At 51.5% G+C, this 18,651-nt stretch overlaps 1 protein-coding gene across 2 annotated transcripts; it reads left to right on the top strand.

The window, feature by feature from the left end:
- The first annotated feature begins 24 nt into the window (after positions 1-24).
- Positions 25-17,597, top strand: LOC104062071 (excitatory amino acid transporter 5). 2 transcript variants are annotated; one of them, XM_054050177.1, is made up of 11 exons: positions 25-1,000; positions 1,943-2,022; positions 4,741-4,953; positions 5,820-5,862; positions 6,603-6,825; positions 9,646-9,745; positions 9,937-10,170; positions 12,171-12,365; positions 13,418-13,552; positions 15,800-15,899; positions 15,995-17,597. In XM_054050177.1, exons 1-11 carry the CDS (start codon positions 944-946, stop codon positions 16,130-16,132), a joined length of 1,518 nt encoding a protein of 505 aa, XP_053906152.1. In that variant the 5' UTR covers positions 25-943; the 3' UTR covers positions 16,133-17,597. The 2 variants fall into 2 exon arrangements, with proteins under 2 accessions (XP_053906152.1, XP_053906153.1); XM_054050178.1 differs by having other exon boundaries at positions 701-932; positions 15,995-17,595.
- The last annotated feature ends 1,054 nt before the right edge of the window (positions 17,598-18,651 follow it).

Below are 18,651 nucleotides of genomic sequence, written 5' to 3'. Positions count from 1 at the left end.
CCCCAAACGCAAAAGGCTCCCTGCCCAAGAAAACCATCTTGCAGGGCTCGTTTCTCCCTGAGGCTTTTCTTTTTTTGACCAAAAGCTGCCAACAAGTGCTGAAGCTGCAGGGACAAATCCTGCCTCCCTCCACTGGGAGTGAGGGACTCTGAGATGGAGCTGCAGGAGCCTCTAGGTGGGATAGGGATGGGAAAGTAGGGAATGAGTGCTCAGCTGCTGGATGCTCAGTAACAGGATCCCCCAACCCCCAACAGCAGTGCCGGCATCCGAGGGAGGAGCTCCTCCCATCACTCTCCCCAGCTGCGTGATGCTCAACCCGAGCCCATCCACTCTCCTGGAGAAGGCCCAGGAGAAGTAATTCCAGGGTTGGCGGGGAGCCCAAAGGCCTTCCTCCAAGGACCCTTGGAGATAAACCTGCTGGAGAAAATGCCACTGAACAGAGGTGTTTGTTCGGCACTTTCCTGGAGCATTGTGCTGTGAAATGTCACCGCAGTAGAAGCCATGTGGCTTTAACGACATCGGGTGGCTCTGCCACTGCTCAGCTCTGATCTCCAGCCAGGCTGGCTGAGCGCAGGAGGGGGGAGACTGCTTTGGAGGGATGGAACATCCCCATGTCACCCAATGGATTACGCAGTCTTGTCACTTCAATTATGCCCTCCCAGCATCACCCGCTGCTGTGGGGATAATCTTGTTACTTAATTGAAGCTGGTGTAATCTCCCCAGCAGCCTCCCCACACCGCGTTTGGGGCCAGCAGAGCCTGGGGCTCCTGCTCCTCATCCTGCCATGCACTGAGTTCATTCATCCTCTGCCCCTGTCCCATCCTGCCCTGTTGCCACAGCCCTGCACATGGTCCCCAGCAGCAGATGAGGGGCTGCAGAAGCAGCCGGTCCCTGCTTTCCTCCCCGTGAAGGAAGATGGATGGATTGATGGGGTGAGGGATGGATGGAGGCATGGAAGGAACTCAATAGCCAAGAGTTTGGATGGAGAGATGGATGGATGGTAGGTGAATAGATGGTCGGTGGAGGTAGGGAGGGATGGATGGATGGATGGATGGATGGATGGATGGATAGTTGGATGGATAGTGGGTGAATGGATGGTGCGTAGAGGTGAGGATGGATGGATGGCAGACAAATGGATGGTATGTAGAGGTAAGGATGCATGCATGCATGCATGGATGGATAGTAGATCAATGGATGGTGGGTGGAGGTAAGGATGGATGGATGGTGGATGAATGGATGGTGACAAATGGATGGTGGGTAGATGGAGGGATGCTGGTCAGGTGGCTGCTGGTCTAGTAAACCCTTTGCTCTTCTCATGATCATGGCTGTAGGATCTGGGCTTTGGAGGTCTCTCTCCAGGCAGCCCTACCCCATGCCTTCATGAGGAGTGTAGGGGGTGGACAGATACCACGGGATGGAAACCTCCCTTGGTTCACCAAAAAGCCGCACCACATGTGGGCTGCACACCTGGACTTTCTCTGAGCTCAGCTTTGCCATCAGCAGCCACAAGGAATTTCCACCTTTTGCTGCCTGCACAAGGCAACACTCAGTTTGCATATGCAGTCAAGCCTCTGCTCTCCAATAACAAGTGCAGCGATGTTTGGGAGGAGTCAGCAATGGGGCCCTGGGGACCATTCCCCAGAGGTCAATAGACACAAGGATGTTTTTTTAAGGGGATCTGCCACAACCCCACCTCCGGTTCACAGACAGGTTTCCTACGTGGCCAGTATTTCCCATCCCTGACCCAGCTCCTGGTAGGGGACAGCCAGGTTAACCACAGCTCCAAGTGCTTCAGGGAATGGCTGCTAGCTCAGAACCAAGCTCAGAGCTGGGTCTAGATGGGGAAAAGGCAAATTTATCAAGTCTGAGCCCTTAATCCAACCCACAATAAGTGTCCTCTTCTCAGCTTTCGCCTGACACAACGCCTCTGCTCTATGTGCAGGAGAAGCAGTATTTTTCTTTTCCTGGAGAGCTCCTCATGAGGATGTTGAAGATGTTGATCCTGCCCTTGATCACTTCCAGGTGAGACATCATCTTCTGCTTCTAACGTACCATCTATAGTCTGGAGAACAACTCCTAGGGTGTGGAGAACAGGCCCTGTGAGGAGTGGCTGAGCGAGCTGGGGTTGTTTAGCCTGGAGAAGAGGCTGTCTACAATTACCTGAAAGGAGGTGGTAGCGAGGTGGGTACTGATCTCTTCTCCCGAGTAACAAGTGATAGGAGGAGAGGAAATGGCCTCAAGTTGCACCAGGCTCAGATTGTATAGCAGGAAAAAATGTCTTCACTTAAAGAGTGAAGAGGCTGTCCTGGGCAGTGGTGAAGTCTCCATCTCTGGAGGTTTTCAGTAAGTGTGGCACTTTGGTATGTGGTTTAGTGGGAATGGTGGGTTTGGTCTGGATGAGCTTAGAGGTCTTTTCCAACCTTAATGATTCTATGATTCTATGGAGAAGTGAGGCTGTGAGAACCTCATGAGGTTCAACAAGGCCAAGGGCAAGGTCCTGCACCTGGGTCAGGGCAATCCCTGTTTTCAGTACATGATGGGGGATGATGTGATTGAGAGCAGCCCCTGCAGAGAAGGACTTGGGGTGTTGGGGGATGAGAAGCTCAACATGAGCAGGCAACGTGCGCTCACAGCCCAGAAACCAACCGTGTCCTGGCCTGCATCCAAAGCAGCGTGGCCAGCAGGGAGGGAGGGGATTCTGCCCCTCTATTCCTCTCTGGTGAGACCTCATCTGGAATATTGTGTCCAGTTCTGGAATCCTCAACATAAGAAGGAGACGGCACTGGCCCAGGTTGCCCAGGGAAGCTGTGGCTGCCCCATCCCTGGAGGTGTTCAAGGCCAGGTTGGATGGGCCTTGGGTAGCCTGATCCAGTGGGATGGCATCCCATGGCAGAGGGGTTGGAACTAGATCATCTCTAAGGTCTCTTTCAACCCTAATGATTCTATGATTCTGTCATAACTCCACCATGGTGAAGTGATCACCCCAAAACTGCCCAGAGTGTGTAAAACCCCAGCCCCAAGCAGCCAGCAACCAAGAACCATCTCCTGGCTCAGTGTCCATCCAGCCCCATTTCCCAGCAATGGTCTTGGCCAACTCTTTGGTGGACACCTGCATCCAGGTCAGATACCTGTGCTGGCCTGGGTGTTTTTCTTCTTTTTGGGCCCAGTCAGCTGGTGATGTGGGACCACCCACGAGTGGTTGCTAACGGGCAGATGTTAAACTCAAAGCAGATTTCCTTATTTTGAGGGGTTTGAGGAAGTCCAAGTAGAAATCACAAGCATCTCTCAATGCTGCATCTAGGTCTGCAAATCCCACTTCTACTAGCTCATCCAGCCCTAGGAATAAGAGCAAACAGAGTCACACTCAATGTAAGTAAGAACTTGAAAAGCTGACATATTATAAACAGTTGCTGGCACGTTCTCTTTAGAAATACCCAAGCAATCCACTTGGTTCCCTTGAGGACATCCCTTCTCTAATATTTTCTAGAGTTTACTTGTTGTCCCACTTGACTTTGGGTCATTTTTGGGAGCAGTGTGGTCTCTATCCTGGCCACACTTGGCCCTTTCGGTATCAGCCCTTGTGGACCCACTTCCTTTTCTCCTCCAGTGTTTCCCACCCTCCCTGACGCTGCCTGGGCTCTCCCTGGCTCCCGAGCCCTCCTCGCAGTCCAGTGATGCTGAGCCATCCCAGATGACCGCTCTCCCCCTGCGGGCGCAGGGTCTGACTGGGGCTCATGGGATTTTCTTGCATGTTGAACTGAACCAAGCTATTTTCTTATTTAATGATGGCATGGTGGTGTCTTCCCACTCTTGTGCTGTCCCATTTGGGGACCTGGTATGCCCTGGGGATGGGTTTGTCCAACCTGGTGCTCAGCTCCAGACCTCCCCAAGCCTCACGCTGGAAAGCTTCACCCACCTCCACCTCTTCAGCTGCTCAGGGTCCCTCTCTCCTCCCGGACATGTGGCTGCTGGAGGGGATCTGTGGGTTGGCCAGCTGTCCCTTGTGTGTCCCCAAGGGTGGGGTTCATCCTCGCAGCCTCTGTTTCCATCACGTCCCACCTAGGGACCGTCAGTCACTGCTGAACACACTGTCTGGCTCAGCCAGGGCTTTGCGGGGCCCCGAGGGAGCCAGAGCAGTGAAACCTGGTGGGCAGGAGCTCGGTGTGGGTCTGCGAGCACACGGGGCTCGCTGCAGCCCCCAAACACTCCCACCTGCTCTCCCTGTGGGTGCAGCCTGTAATTCCCTCTCTATTTTTAGTCCAGTTTTGTTTAGAAGTAGCTTATGGGCTGCTTCTTAAGAAAGCTTACCTGTACTGGAGGTCCATCCCCACCAGGATTTTATAAGCCTCACTAATACCTCTGTTCCCAGAGACTCGCAGCGGCAGCACAAAGCGGCAGAGACTTAAGAGGCCGGTATCACAAAAAAAAAAGAGTAGTGTTGGTTAGTCACCACCAGAACACAGTGAGAATATTTACTTCTTACCCCATGAGGAATACAGAAAACACGGCCAGACCTGGAGAAAGGACTCAGGGAGGGTCACCTTGCCCTTCGCAGCTCAGCCAGTCGCCCATCCTGGGTGTGGGATCCCACAGGAACACAAATGTGCAAGAGCTGGGGATGCCCTTAAGCATTGGTTGAATAAATATCTATGGAAAAGTCTCCCACCATGGAGATTTTGTCCATCAGGCGCATCCTGAGCAGTTCTGAGAGCAGGCACTGACCACAGTCTTGTCACTCAGTCTCATGTCCGGGCTGGCCACCATGGACTCCAAGGCATGCGGGAAGATGGGGGTGATCACCATCACCTACTACCTTTGGACAACCTTCATGGCAGTGACCATTGGGATCATCCTCGTGGTCAGCATCCACCCTGGCGCAGCCGCCCAGAAGGATGACTACTCTGTGGGGAAAGTGGTGCTCAGCTCAGCTGACGCGTTACTGGATTTAATCAGGTACAACACAGGGTTTCAGAAGGAGCCATGGTCCCGATGGCATCTCAGAGAATAGGGAGGAGAAGAGGGGGAAGAGCTCCTCATCAATGTCACCAGCAAGCACAGGGCTCTGGAAGAGGCAGCAGGGTGGGTTCAGAGCCCTTGCAGGGATGGGATGGAGATGGGGGAGTGGACAAGATCTTCCCACATGGCACTGAGTTCCCAGGAGGTACCGAAATCTCAAGGGAAACAGGAGAACCACTGGCCACACCCGTACCTCCAAGCCCAGTGACGTGGAGTTCATTCCTCCCTACGTGTCCCTGTGGCCACTCTGCCACCCTCTTGCCCCCCTCCCAGTACCACCAGCAAAGAGGACGTGGCAGCAGAGAACAGGAAGGTTTAAATTCCCTGCAATTCCACAATTCTCACTCCACAGCTACAGGTGGGATGTGCCAAGCCCTGCAGGTCCTTGGGCTTTGCAAGGAGAAAATCAGTAGGAGTTGGCCCGGGGCTGGATTAAAGCAGTGGACAAGGGTGAACTGTGGTGCAGCACAGACCCAGGGGCTGGGGGAGAATCTCTATTTCTGGAGGCATTTGATGGCCTGGACAAGGCTCTGAGCATCCCGCCTCAGCTTTGCAGGCTGTCCTGCTCTGAGCTGGAGGTGCCCGGGCTCCGTCCCAGCCTCTGGCTCCCCAGGAGTCCAGTTTACACGTGGCTCACAGTCCTGCTCTTGGTTCAGCTTCCAGCTGGTCCTCACCCTCAGCACAGGGCCATGAGCTGCTGTTGGCTGTAGTGGTTCTCCTCTTGTCCCACCAGAGATGCTCCCCAGGTCGTTCCCTGTGTCCTCATGACATGCTTTAACCCCTGCGCCATTGCTCTCTTCCAGAAACATGTTCCCTTCCAACCTCATCGAAGCTTCGTTCCAGCAGGTGAGTCCACCCGGCGCCGCAGCTGGGATGGTGCTCAGCTCCAGGTGGGGCTGCTCTCCCCATCCAGGAGCTCTTTCTCAAACAAAGCCTGGACATAAGTCCCTTTCTTTCCCTCTGCCTCCCTCCCCACCCTGCCGCTCCCCAGCTGCTTTCTGCTCACTGGGAAGGTGCTGGGCTCCTGCCCCAAAGCAGCACAGCTCTTCCCTCAGACCTCACCCTCGGGCAGTGGCTTCTCAGTCGCCAGGGATGGGGGAGCAGCAGCCGAGGGGGGCGCAGAGAGAGGAGAGGTTGGGGTGGAGGAAGAGGAGAGGCCAAGGAGAGGCCAAGTAGGGTGGAAGGGAGAAGGGAAAATGAGTGAACTCTCAGCATTGGGAAAGCACCTGTAAAGCCCCCAGAAGGAAAGGGATGGGGCGGGTAAAGGGGTGTCTCCATGAGGACCACACCACTTCCCCAGCGCGGCCGCAGGATCCTGAGGGACCTGGCTCACAAATCCTTTGTGCGGGCCCAGAGGAGCCCAGACCAGCTGGAGGACGGCTCTGCTGAGTCTGCAGCGAGCAACCACAGTTCTCCCTATCTGTGTCTTGTCTCTCTTCTTTTCACCTTTTACTTTTGCCTTTTACTGCCTGAAAAACAAACTTTGAACCTCCAGGACCACTCAGCCCAGTGCTGGTTTTGCCCTGTAGCAGGATGGAACCCAGTGTCAACAGGACCGTAACCTCACGGCTTTGCTTTTGTTCCAGTATCGAACCATTATTGTCCCGGTGGTGAAGTCTCCCGGCTTTCCAAAGATCCCAGGGAAATCTCTCAGTTTTATTTACTTTGCACCCGATGATGAAAACCCCGAAATTCATCGGCCGGTGTTCCTTGAGCTGACACCACCACCTGAGATGACCTACAGGACCTTGCCCGGGACCAGCAATGAGATGAACGTCTTGGGAATTGTCATCTTCTCAGCAACGATAGGTACCCGCTCGATAGGGAACGGGGCTCCGCGCTGCTCCCTGACCAGCAGTGGTTGCAGCCCAGGGTGGTACCTGTGGCCCCTGGGCTGTGAACTGAGGTCGAGATGCTTAGAGGGACGAGGTTATTTTAGCTGCAGCTGCTCAAATCCCTGGAGAAACGGGTACAGCACGGAGCTCGTACCAACACCTTTGTCAGTACCATCCATAGCGGAGCTCAGAAATGAATCACAGAATCCTTGAATGATGGAATCATAGTATAGTTTGGGTTGGAAAGGACCTTAAAGATCATCCCGTTTCACCTCCCCTGCCATGGGCAGGGACATCCCACTGGATCAGGCTGCCCAAGGCCCATCCAACCTGGCCTTGAACACCTCCAGGGATGGGGCAGCCACAGCTTCCCAGGGCAACCTGTTCCATGTTTGGTGTTAGACACTGAGGAGGATGTTTTCTCCCAGATTTTCCATCTGAGCTTTCACAGCCCAAGCGCGGGTCCTGAGGGTTTTGAAACCATCACGTACACTGGAGGGTCCTTTTAATGAAGCCTGATGAAGTGAGTTCTAGCTTTGGCAGATGCCCCCTTGGACACAGCTCGTTACAAACCCATCACGCTGGCAGTGTTCATCCTCCCTGACCAGGAGAGAGCTGGGTCAGGCTTAGTGCCAGTCACAAAGGCATGGAAATTTGTAGCAGGGCTTTCTGAAGAAGGCAACAAGCTTCCCGTGCTGAACAGCCTGCAATCCTGTGCGGGCAATGGTCTCGACAGCAATTTCAGGAAGGAAGAAGAAGAAGCAAGGGTTGGATGGAGAAAACGTGTGCAAGGGACAGTGAGGAAGAAGGCTTAAAGGAGAGAAAGTCCTTGGAAGGAGGAACTTGGAGTGGACTCAAAGCATAATAGAGGACACTGCGTGCAACACTGAGCAAGAAAGGAAGAGAAGAATCAGGAGGGAAGGGTAGGAGGCGATGAGATGAGCTTGGGGGCAGGATTAGGTGTAGATTAAGAGGTGAGGGCAAGGAGCTTGACCTTAAGTGTATAAGGAACCAAAAAGCCAATTAGAGGATTTGCACGGTGGAGGCAGCGTAGCCAGCCCAAGCGCTGGAGCATAGCAGGCTGCTGTCAGATCAGGAGAGAGGGCAGTTTTAAAGGCCACAAAGCAGTGCCTGAAGAAGATGGGGCAGAGGTAAAGCCCCTTTCCAACAAAAGCCAACTCAATGGAAGACTCCTGTCCCAGCGACCACCAGCACCTGCCGACCACAGACGCTCAGGGAACGTGCCGAGCTCCAGCTCCCAGCACACGTGCCCTCCTCCAGCCCAGCCAAACAAGCAAGTAGAAGCCGCTTTTCTCTTCTGAGATTACCAGCCCACCTGCCTGCCAGCGTGGGAGTGAGGATCAGCCCCGAGTTAGGGTGCAGCAGATCACTGGAGCCAGCACCGCGCACCCAGCTGCGCTCCCCGGGTCCTGCTCAGGGTGGATAAGAGCTCCTCGAAGTGCATTGGGGTTGGACAGCTTGGGAAAGGGCACTCCTACATCCACAGGAAGATTTACCTGTGAGGAGAGGTTGAATTAATGGGATTTGCCTGGCAGAAGAGGGACAGGGAAGGGCAGGCGGCGCAGCTCTGTGCCACGGGAAATGGGGATCAGCAGATCCTTGCAGATCTGGAAGTTGGTTAAGATCTTGGCAAAGGGTATTTGTGTCCAATACCAAAACTGGGTGGTTTGTGAGACTGAGGTGTCCATGCTGGTGGTGGCTTTGTGGTGGATGCTAACAGGGGTACCACAGCCCAGCTGCCTCTCACTCACACTGGGCATCTCCAGTCACCTCCATGCCTTTTGAAAGCCAGAAAAGGCAGAGATTTAAAGTTACTCAAGTGAAGTTGTCCATTTGCCAGGGTGATCTTTTCCACATCTGCTGTCTCCAGGACCTGAAGAGAAATGGATTTTTTTTGAAACCATCTATTGTGGCCACCATATACAGGATGAACATGCACAGAGCTAAGATTTAAATGTGTTGAACTTGGTCACAGCTCTGAAAGCCCTGGCAAAGATGACTCTGACTCATCTTGTCTTCTGAGCAAGCCAAGAGACCCAACTACCTGTCAAGGCTCTCTAGGAGTCTCAGCCCTGAAGAGGGATGAGAGGGACAAGGGAAGATTCTGACTATATGCCTCTTCTCCAAGCTAAAGCAGACACTTGCACAGCACTTCAAAAGTCACAGAATCACAGACCATTAGGTTGGAAAAGACCCCCAGGATCATCAAGTCCAACCACTCCTATCAACCACTAAACCATGCCCCTGAGCATCTCATCCACCTCTTTTAAATACCTCCAGGGTATTTAGTCATTTTAGTCAATGGGACCACACAGAAGTCCATGCACCAGCTGAGAAGCTCCATGGGCAAATACTCAAGAGACTCCTTTTCCTTTTGCTCAACGTGTACCTGAGAAACCTCCTCACTGGCCAAGACCAGAAAGCACCGTAATCTCTCCGACTATCCCCAGATTTCTGCTCTAGTGCTGCTTCAACAGAAAATTAGCCTGGAATGAGTTTAATGCAACAACATTAAAGAAAAAAACAGAATTAAGACTGGTGGCTTAGTGCCTGTATCTAAGCTTCTTTGAGAAAAGGCCGGATGCTTTGTATTCCCTTGGAGCAGAGAACCACCACGACCTGTATGAGCAAGTGGAGATGCGTATTAAGCCTGACCTGCTGTCAGTTTGCCCAGTGAAACTCATTCTGTGCCCACCAGAGCTTCAGAACACTCGGCATGACACCCACTGCTCCCACCCTGATGAGTAACATAAATACATGTGCTTGGTTGCAGGACTTCTCCTGGGGAGAATGGGCGAGCGAGGAACCCCGCTGGTTAACGTGTGCCAGTGCCTGAATGAAGCTGTTATGAAGATTGTCTCGATGGCAGTTTGGTAAATCTGGTTTGACTGATTCAGTTATTTTCTTCCCTGCCCTCTAACGGTAATGCCGGTTGTGCCTCTACAAGCATCCCCGGCAAGCGCTGGATTTCCATATGGCTGTGCCAAATCCTGTGAGGAGGTCGTGTAGAGCTCCGGTGATTGCTGCATCCTCAGAAAGAATTCCTTATGCTTATTCCTTGCAGGTACTTCCCCTTTGGCATCGTATTTCTCATCGCTGGAAAGATCCTGGAGATGGAAGACCCATCGGTTATCGGACAGAAGCTGGGACTGTATGCCATCACAGTGGTGTCAGGGCTCGCCATCCACGGACTCGTTCTCTTACCTCTGCTTTTTGCCCTCATCACCAAGAAAAACCCCTTTGCTTTCATCCAGGGGATCCTACAAGCCCTGCTGATTGCCTTGGCGACATCCTCCAGGTACAAAATCGGGGCTGAAAGATGCTGACACAGCTGAGAAGGGGTCTGGCGTAGTGGAGGCAGAGGGTGTGTACGGCCAGGCGAGCTGCAGGAGAACAGGAATAAATCAGACAAAGAGAAATTACGCCCCAACACCATTTAACACGAGGTCTCTTCCACCTTTAGTAGGAAGCGGAGTGCTTGGCGCTGCCCTGGTCTAGGTGGGAAGAGCCTTGGTGTGTTTGCAGACCCAACCAGCTCGAGTTGCTTTGCCACTCGCTCTCTGTTTTTTTTCAGCAATGTCTGAATGTCTGTATGTCTGTCTGTGTCTGTCTGTGTCTGTGAGCTTCTCACTGCGGTAGTCAGCTTTCTTTCAAAGAATTCAAATCACGCTACTGTGGGTGCCGTATAAAACAGCGTGGGGTTATGATTCTGGGTCTTAACTGAAAACATCAAAAGCTCTTCTGAACACTTTCCTAAACATTTTAAATCAACTCCTGGGCACTTGAAGGTCCTCCAAAGAAAAGCGCTGTCTACTTTTATAAGATTTCATAATTATGAATTACTCTTATCTATTTTATTTTCATTGAAAAACATTCTTGATCAAAATGAAGGAGCTTTGTATCAGAAATCACTTTCCCGCCCAGGAGACAGGCAAATTAAAACATTTTCTTAGAAGCCATTTGACCAGGCAAAGGGTTTTCCTGGCCTCTGTAACGTTTCTTCTTCACATAATCTCAATCAAACCATCCAAGACTGTCCTTCCCTGCCCCAGCACCGACTGATGCAGGGCTCTTCTGCTACTCCAAACTACTTGATCTCCGCCTGATCTTGGGTCTCCAGCTCTGTCCCCACCAGGCTTTCTCCCTCCTCTCTGCTCTAGAGTTGTAGAATCCTGGAATTATAGAATGGTTTGGGTTGGAAGGGACCTCAAAGCCCATCCAGTTCCACCTCCCACTGGATCTGGCTGCTCCAAGCTCCATCCAAACTGGCCTTGGACACCTCGAGGGATGGGGCAGCCACAACTTCCCTGGGCAACCTGGGCCACTGCCTCCCCACATTCATGGGGAAGAAATTCTTCCTAATGTACAATCTAAATTTGCCCCTCTCCAGTTTGTACCCATTCCCCCTTAACCTGTCACCACAAGCCTTTATGAACAGCCCTTCTCCAGCTTTCCTGTAGCCCCTTCACGTACTGGAAGGTCGATATAAGATCTCCCTGGAGCCTTCTCTTCTCCAGGCTGAACAACCCCAACTCTCTCAGCCTGTCCTCATAGCAGACGTGCTCCAGCCCTCCGATCATCTTTGTAGCCTCCTCTGGACCCATTCCAACAGCTCCATCTCCTTCTTATGTTGAAGATTCCAGAACTGGACACAATACTCCAGATGAGGTCTCACAAGAGAGGAACAGAGGGGCAGAATCTCCTCCCTCGCCCTGCTGGCCACGCTGCTTTGGATGCAGCCCAGGACACGGTTGGTTTCTGGGCCGAGAGCACACATTGCCGGCTCATGTCAAGCTTCTCATTGACAAGCACCCCAAGTCCTTCTCTGCAGGGCTGCTCTCAATCACATCATCCCCCATCATATACTGAAAACAGGGATTGCCCCGACCCAGGTGTTGGACCTTACACTTGGCCTTGTTGAACCTCATGAGGTTCTCACAGCCCCTCTTCTCCAGCCTGTCCAGGTCTCTATGGATGACATCCCATCCTTCCAGTGTGGCAACTACACCACTCTACTTGGTGTCATCCACAAACTTGCTGAGGGTGCTCTCAATCTCACTGTCAAGATCATTGATAAAGATATTGAACAGCATCAGTCCCAGTACAGACCCCTGAGGGACACCACTCGTCACGGATCGCCATCTGGACTTCCAGACATTCACCACTACTCTTTGAATATGACCATCCAACCAGTTTTTTATCCATTGTACTGTCCACCCCGTTTCTACACTGTTACATTGATTCCTATTTATACAGCTCAACAGCAGAGAGAATTACGGCTCATTTCTTGTTCTGCAGCTCAGCAACTCTGCCCATCACTCTGAAGTGTCTCCTGGAAAACAACGGAATCGACCGACGAGTGGCACGATTTGTCCTCCCCGTCGGTGCCACCATCAACATGGATGGCACAGCCCTGTACGAAGCGGTTGCCGCTATCTTTATTGCCCAAGTCAATGAATACGAGTTGGATTTTGGACAAATTATAACAATAAGGTAAATGTTTCTTTGTGGCAGATTAATTAGTTCTCTCTGTTCATAAACATTCTGACAACCTCTCACACTTTTCCCATCCGGCAGAGCTGTTGCCACTGCCCAGAGGGAAGTTTGCTGGAAAGCTGAGGAACAGGGCGAGAGGCAGCAGGTCCCAGACCCTGCACTGCGGCCAGGGAGAGCTCAGGCTCCGCACCCGCAGGATCGGAGCAGAGTCACTGCCTTTGCCTGGGGGAAAAGTCAGGCTTTGAACAAATGGCATAGTCAGAGCAGGTCAACACCTGACTGGGGAGGAATTCTCTTAGCACAGAAGGGTTTATAGGAGTTATCATTTAATCCCCTTCAGGAATAGGATGTCCTCAAAAGAAGGGTGAGCAGCAGGTCGAGGGAGGGGGTTCTCCCCCTCTACTACTACTTGTGAGAGCCCACCTGGAGCCCTCAGCAAAGGAAGGACATGGAGCTGTTGGAGTGAGTCCAGAGGGGGCCACAGAGATGATCCGAGGGTGGAGCACCTCTGGTATGAGGACAGGCTGAGAGAGTTGGGGTTGTTCAGCCTGGAGAGGAGAAGGCTCCATGGAGACCTTGGAGCAGCTTCCAGAGCTGAAAGGGGCTGCAGGAAAGCTGGGGAGGGATAAGGAAGTGCAGAGATAGGATGAGGGGGAATGGTTTTCAGCTGAAAGAGGGGAGATTGAGATGAGATCTTAGGAAGAAATGTTTTGCTGCGAGGGTGGGGAGGCCCTGGCCCAGGTTGCCCAGAGCAGTCGTGGCTGCCCCATCCCTGGAGGGGTTGAAGACCGGGTCGGATGGGGCTTGGAGCCCCTGATCCAGGGGGAGGTGTCCCTGCCCATGGCAGAGGGTGGGACTGGATGGGCTTTGAGGTCCCTTCCAACCCAAACCATTCCGTGATTCATGGAGCAGGAAGGTGGAGGAAGCCAGACCTAATCCAATTCAATCCAATCCTTCCAAACAGGAATAACTTTCTTTGCCATGAAAATTTGCTTTTTCTAAAGAGACACCCCAGCCCCCAGTAACCGGCAGCCCCCTTCTCTTTGCAGCATAACAGCCACAGCTGCAAGCATAGGGGCGGCCGGGATCCCCCAGTCCGGCCTTGTTACGATGGTCATCGTGCTGACTTCTGTGGGGCTGCCGACCGAGGACATCACACTCATCATCGCCGTTGACTGGGCTCTGTAAGTGTCCCCTATATGCAACGTCATGGGGGTGCTCAGGTGCACGGTGATGGACTTGGAGCAGCTCTCATGAAGGCAAATGGAGATTGAGGGATTGCAGTACAAGGCCAGGAGCTGAGTGGTAGAGTCTTGAAGGCGACAGATGATGGGATGAGAGAGAATGGTCTCAAGTTGCACCAGGGCAGGGTCAGATTGGACACTGGGAAAAATTTCTTCACTGAAAGGGTTCTCAGGCACTGGCAGAGGCTCCCAGGGGGGTGGTTGAGTCCCCATCCCTGGTGGGATTTAAAAGATGGGCAGACAAAGTGCTCAAGGATCTGGTTTAGTAGTGGACAGGCATGGTTTGACTCATTATTGCAAAGGTCTTTTCCAATCAAGCAATTCTATGATTCTATGAAACATCCCATGATATCCACAGGCAAAACCTCTTATAGGAGCGAATGAGGTGTTTCTGTTCCGAGGTGCCCATCGCTGCCCAGTGCCAGTATGTAGGAGAACTACTGATGGAATCCAAGCACTCTCTCAAGTAAGGTCCCCAGTTTGAAACACCAGCTTGTCCTGATCTTTTATCTAAGCTCTTACCTGACTGTACCAGTTGGAGGTCTCAAACAAAAGGATCTTTCTGAAACATAAGCACATTTATACCTCTATGAGACCAAAAGCACGCTGCTGTCCTCTGTAGTGAGAGGCAGAAAAGGGGGAAAGTAGGTGCATAGTCTTGTCTCCATGAAGCATTATTGTCTAAGGCTGCCAGGTAACATGTTCCCTAGAAATACTTCATGTCCCAGTCTTTTCCACGCTGTCCACTCTGTGAACACAGCAGGGTGGACAGCACAAGTGCCAAGGCAAAGCGGTGCAGGATACAGGACTTGTTTTGGTGGAATATTAACCCTGGAAAAGGAACAAGGTTGGTGAGGCAGGGTGAGAGGTATCCAGCTTTGCACAAGGAGAAGGTAAAATTAGCCTGGAAGACTCAAACAACTACAAGACAGTGACAAAAGGGGTAGAAACATGTTTGTTTGGGGGGGGGGGGGGAAAAGCATGATCTCCAGGGGAAAAAAAAAGTCTGTCAGAGAAATCAATAACAAACCATAAACCAGTGATTATTATTTACAATATGGGCTCATCCAGTTTGCTGTTTCTATTTCCCAAACATCAGCATAATTAAGAAGCAAAAAGGAGAGAGAAACAGATGTCACGTCAAAGCGGGAACAGGGTAAAGCACGAGCTGGTTGCACACCAAATCACAGCAGAAAACCAGAGTGTCAGTTCTTGAACAGATGTAGCAAATCCCCCTCTTGCATTTAATAGGCAATTTCTCTCTCAAACCCATATTTCACCACATCTAAAACACCTCTGGAGCTTCTAAAAGTAAGGATGACATTTTCAAAGGAATGCATCCAACACCAAGGATGTCTGCCTTCCAATAAGACTGTCTTCATCGGATGAAGACGGTCACATTGGAAGGCAGACTTCCTTGGCATCCATCCTGATGGATGAAGACCAGGTGGATCTGGAGACAAAACCTGATGATTACACTTGTCCCAGACAAACAGAAGCCAACCCTAGGCAGTCTGGGAGACGTGCCATTTTAGAGCACTAAGATAGAAACAAATCAAATTAGCTAGTTGAAACAACATAGAGTAGATGCTGATGTTTACATGGTTGACAGGTGGGTTGCCAATCCATCCTTCCCAGTTACCTTGGACACAGGGAACAACATCGAGTATCCTGGCTGCTTTTTTCATTCTTTCACATAAAAGAAGTTTAACTGTTCAGGTGAAACTTGTGAACCCAGACACCACGCACACTCAGTTGTGCATCGCACAGTACGCAGCACCCTCACCTGCCCGGTGTGCTGATGTGAGAGCTGCTGTGCTGCATAGACAAGATCTCACCTCCTGAGAGGCACCTCTAGAAGGTTTATGGCTCGCTGAGGCAGCTCACCCCCAAAATGAGTGAAAATGCTGAGGATGCCTCAGTTTGGGAAGCAGCACAGGCAGGACAATGCACTGAAAAGCCCAGCGAGATGAGACAAAAGCAGCCTCACCGCCTCCACAGTGCCGGGGTCACACCAACATCGCAGATACCATTTTCTCTCAGTATTTGCACAGCTGCCTTTATCTCAACTTGCCTTCAGTGCTAGAGACATTAGGGATGGAGGCTGATGTGTTTCGAAACCACAAAAGACTTCAGGCACATTGGCTTTGACCACCGAATGGATCCTCATGGCTCTCTCTCCTCTAGGGATCGATTCCGAACTATGACCAATGTCCTTGGGGATGCTCTGGCTGCCGGTATCATAGCACACATCTGCGAGAAAGACTTTGCCCCCAAGCGCCCCGTGGTACGTACAGCTCACCCTGGGGAAGCAGGAGGCACAGTGACTGCACAGACAGCGTAGCTGCAGGGTCTAAAACTGCTTTTCTTTTCCTTTTGCAGCAGGATCCAGGAAGCAACACAGACAAGTTTCCTCCTGCAGAGACCTCGCAGCTGCATCCCAAAGACAACGTGATCGAAATGATGGAAGAAACTTTGTTCGATCAGACAGGAGTTCATTACAACATCTGTCAGGTGTAGAGCACAGCATTCCTGTTCTGGGAATGGGAGCTTCGTGCTAAACACTGACTGTGAATGTCACATCTCTGCAAGATAAAGGCCTTACTTGGCACAACAAGTGGGAAAATTCTCTTTCCTTTTAACAACTGGGACTCTCCAGCAAACACCGTGCCAGGGGAAGAGAGCCAGCTCATCCCCACAACCGAGGACACAGCTGCGAGCTTGCTGCCCTGAAGTAGTTGAGACCTGAAGGGTTTCTGCTTCCGATTTCTTTCAAGAGCAGCTCTTCTGAAGGCTGGGGAGGGCAGCGGGTGTAGAAAACCAGCATTGGACAAGACAAGAAAGCAGCAGAGATGGGACAAAACCTGACAGTCCAGGTCAGCAGCCCGGATCCGCTGGCCTGGCTGCACTCTATACGGTTTTATTTTCTTATTATAGAGACTATTTTTTTAAATTGATATTTTTTTTTATTACTAGGTTCTCATCTAAAAACTAAGATTAAGTGGGGTTTTGTCTAGAGCTCAAAATCCAAGTTGGACATAACTGGATTCCCAGCCGTTCCAGGCGGCACAGCTGGCTGGAGCGCTCTGCTCGGCACAAACAGCGGGACCCACTCTGTCTACCAGCTGTATGCGTGGTTTTACCGGCTGGTTTATTACAGTGAAACTAATTGATCTGGCCAAATTGCAACCGCTTTGATTTTCCCAGCTAAGGATCTGTCCCTAAGTTCAAATTCCAATTACAGCCTTAAAACCCAGGGCAGCTGCCTCCACAAAAGCCTTTTATACCAACAATTCGTATCATTAAATTAATTTCTCTCTTGAAATGCCATCTTATCCTCTCTTCTCTCTTTGTCTTTACTGCCACAGCGTTAAAGACTCGTGGAAGCAGCTTAAGCTCCCACTAACATCACTGAACTATTCTCCAATTGCACGTTAAGAAAACATTTCCCGTGTATAATCCTTTGTGCTGGAGTCAGGGGTATTAAATTTCCCATTTAGAAGAAACATTAATTCTACTTTTGCCAAATGAAAAGCAGAAGTTATTAAATACCATAAACCAGCTTTTGCACAAAAACTTGTCTTCTTCTCCCTATTAACTTCAAAAAGCCGCCAAAGCATCAAAATCGCTGTCAAGGTAAGCTCGAGGCACTGCTGTTAACTCTGGCTTTTCCTGCCCTTTCCTCCTAGGCTGGTTAGGTCTTTATACCTTCTTCAACATTACTTTCATTAATTGGAGCAGTTCTGTCATTTGCAAAAGGAAAACTAATCATATTTCAAATCAAAAGACCTCTGCAGCACCCCAGGATGCCCCTTCCTCCCCTGATTATCCATCACCAGCTGGACGCACCACCCAAGCATAGGAAGGTAACAGAGCTGTTGGAGAGAGTTCAGAGGAGGCAACAGAGCCCATCTGAGGGCTGGAGCACCCCTGCTATGAGGGCAGGCAGAGAGACTTGGGGTTGTTCAGCCTGAAGAAGGCTCCAGAGAGACCTTAGAGCAGCTTCCAGTACTGAAAGGGGCTTCAGGAAAGCTGGGGAGAGGCCTTGAACACCTCCAGGAATGAGGCAACCTGGGCCAGGGCCTCCCCACCCTCACAGCGAAACAAGATCGCATGTCATGTCATGTCATGTCGTCTAGTCTCATCTCATCTCATCTCATCTCATCTCATCTCATCTCATCTCATCTCATCTCATCTCATCTCATCTCAATCTCTGCTCTTTCAGCTTGAAACCATTCCACTTTGTCCTGTCCTTGCCCTCCCTGATTAAGAGCCCCACCTCAGCTTTCCTGGAGCCCCTTTCAGTAAAGGAAGCTGCTCTGAGTTCTCCCCGAGCCTTCTCTTCTCCAGGCTGAACAACCCCAACTCTCTCAGCCTGTCCTCGTAGCGAAGGTACTCCAGCCCTCCCACCATCTTTGTAGCCTTCTCTGGACCCATTCCAACAGCTCCATCTCTTTCTTACATTGAGGATTCCAGAACTGGATATATAGTATTCCAGATGAGGTCTCATCAGAGAGGAACAGAGGGGCAGAGTCCCCTCCCTCACCCTGCTGGCCACGCTGCTTTGGATGCAGCCCAGGACAAGGTTGGTTTCTGGGCTGTGAGCGCACGTTCCTGGCTCATGTCGAGCTTCTCATCCCCAGCACCCCAAGTCCTTCTCTGCAGGGGCTGCTCTCAATCACTACATCCCCCATCGTGTACTGAAATCGGGGATTGCCCTGACCCAGGTGCAGGACCTTACACTTGGGCTTGTTGAACCTCATGAGGTTCTCACAGGCCCATTTCTCCAGCCTGTCCAGGTCTCTCTGGATGACATCCCGTCCTTCTGGTGTGGCAACTACACCACTCAGCTTGGTGTAATCCACAAACTTGCTGAGGGTGCACTCAATCTCGCTGTCCATATCATTGATGGTGGTGAGACACCGGAACAGGTTGCCCAGGGAAGCTGTGGCTGCCCCATCCCTGGAGGTGTTCAAGGCCAGCTTGGATGGGCCTTGGGCAGCCTGATCCAGTGGGATGTCCCTGCCCATGGCAGGGGG

Source organism: Cuculus canorus, chromosome 27 (genome assembly GCF_017976375.1).
Source record: "Cuculus canorus isolate bCucCan1 chromosome 27, bCucCan1.pri, whole genome shotgun sequence".
Lineage (NCBI taxonomy): Eukaryota > Metazoa > Chordata > Aves > Cuculiformes > Cuculidae > Cuculus > Cuculus canorus.
This window is presented reverse-complemented; position numbering and strand designations above follow the sequence as displayed.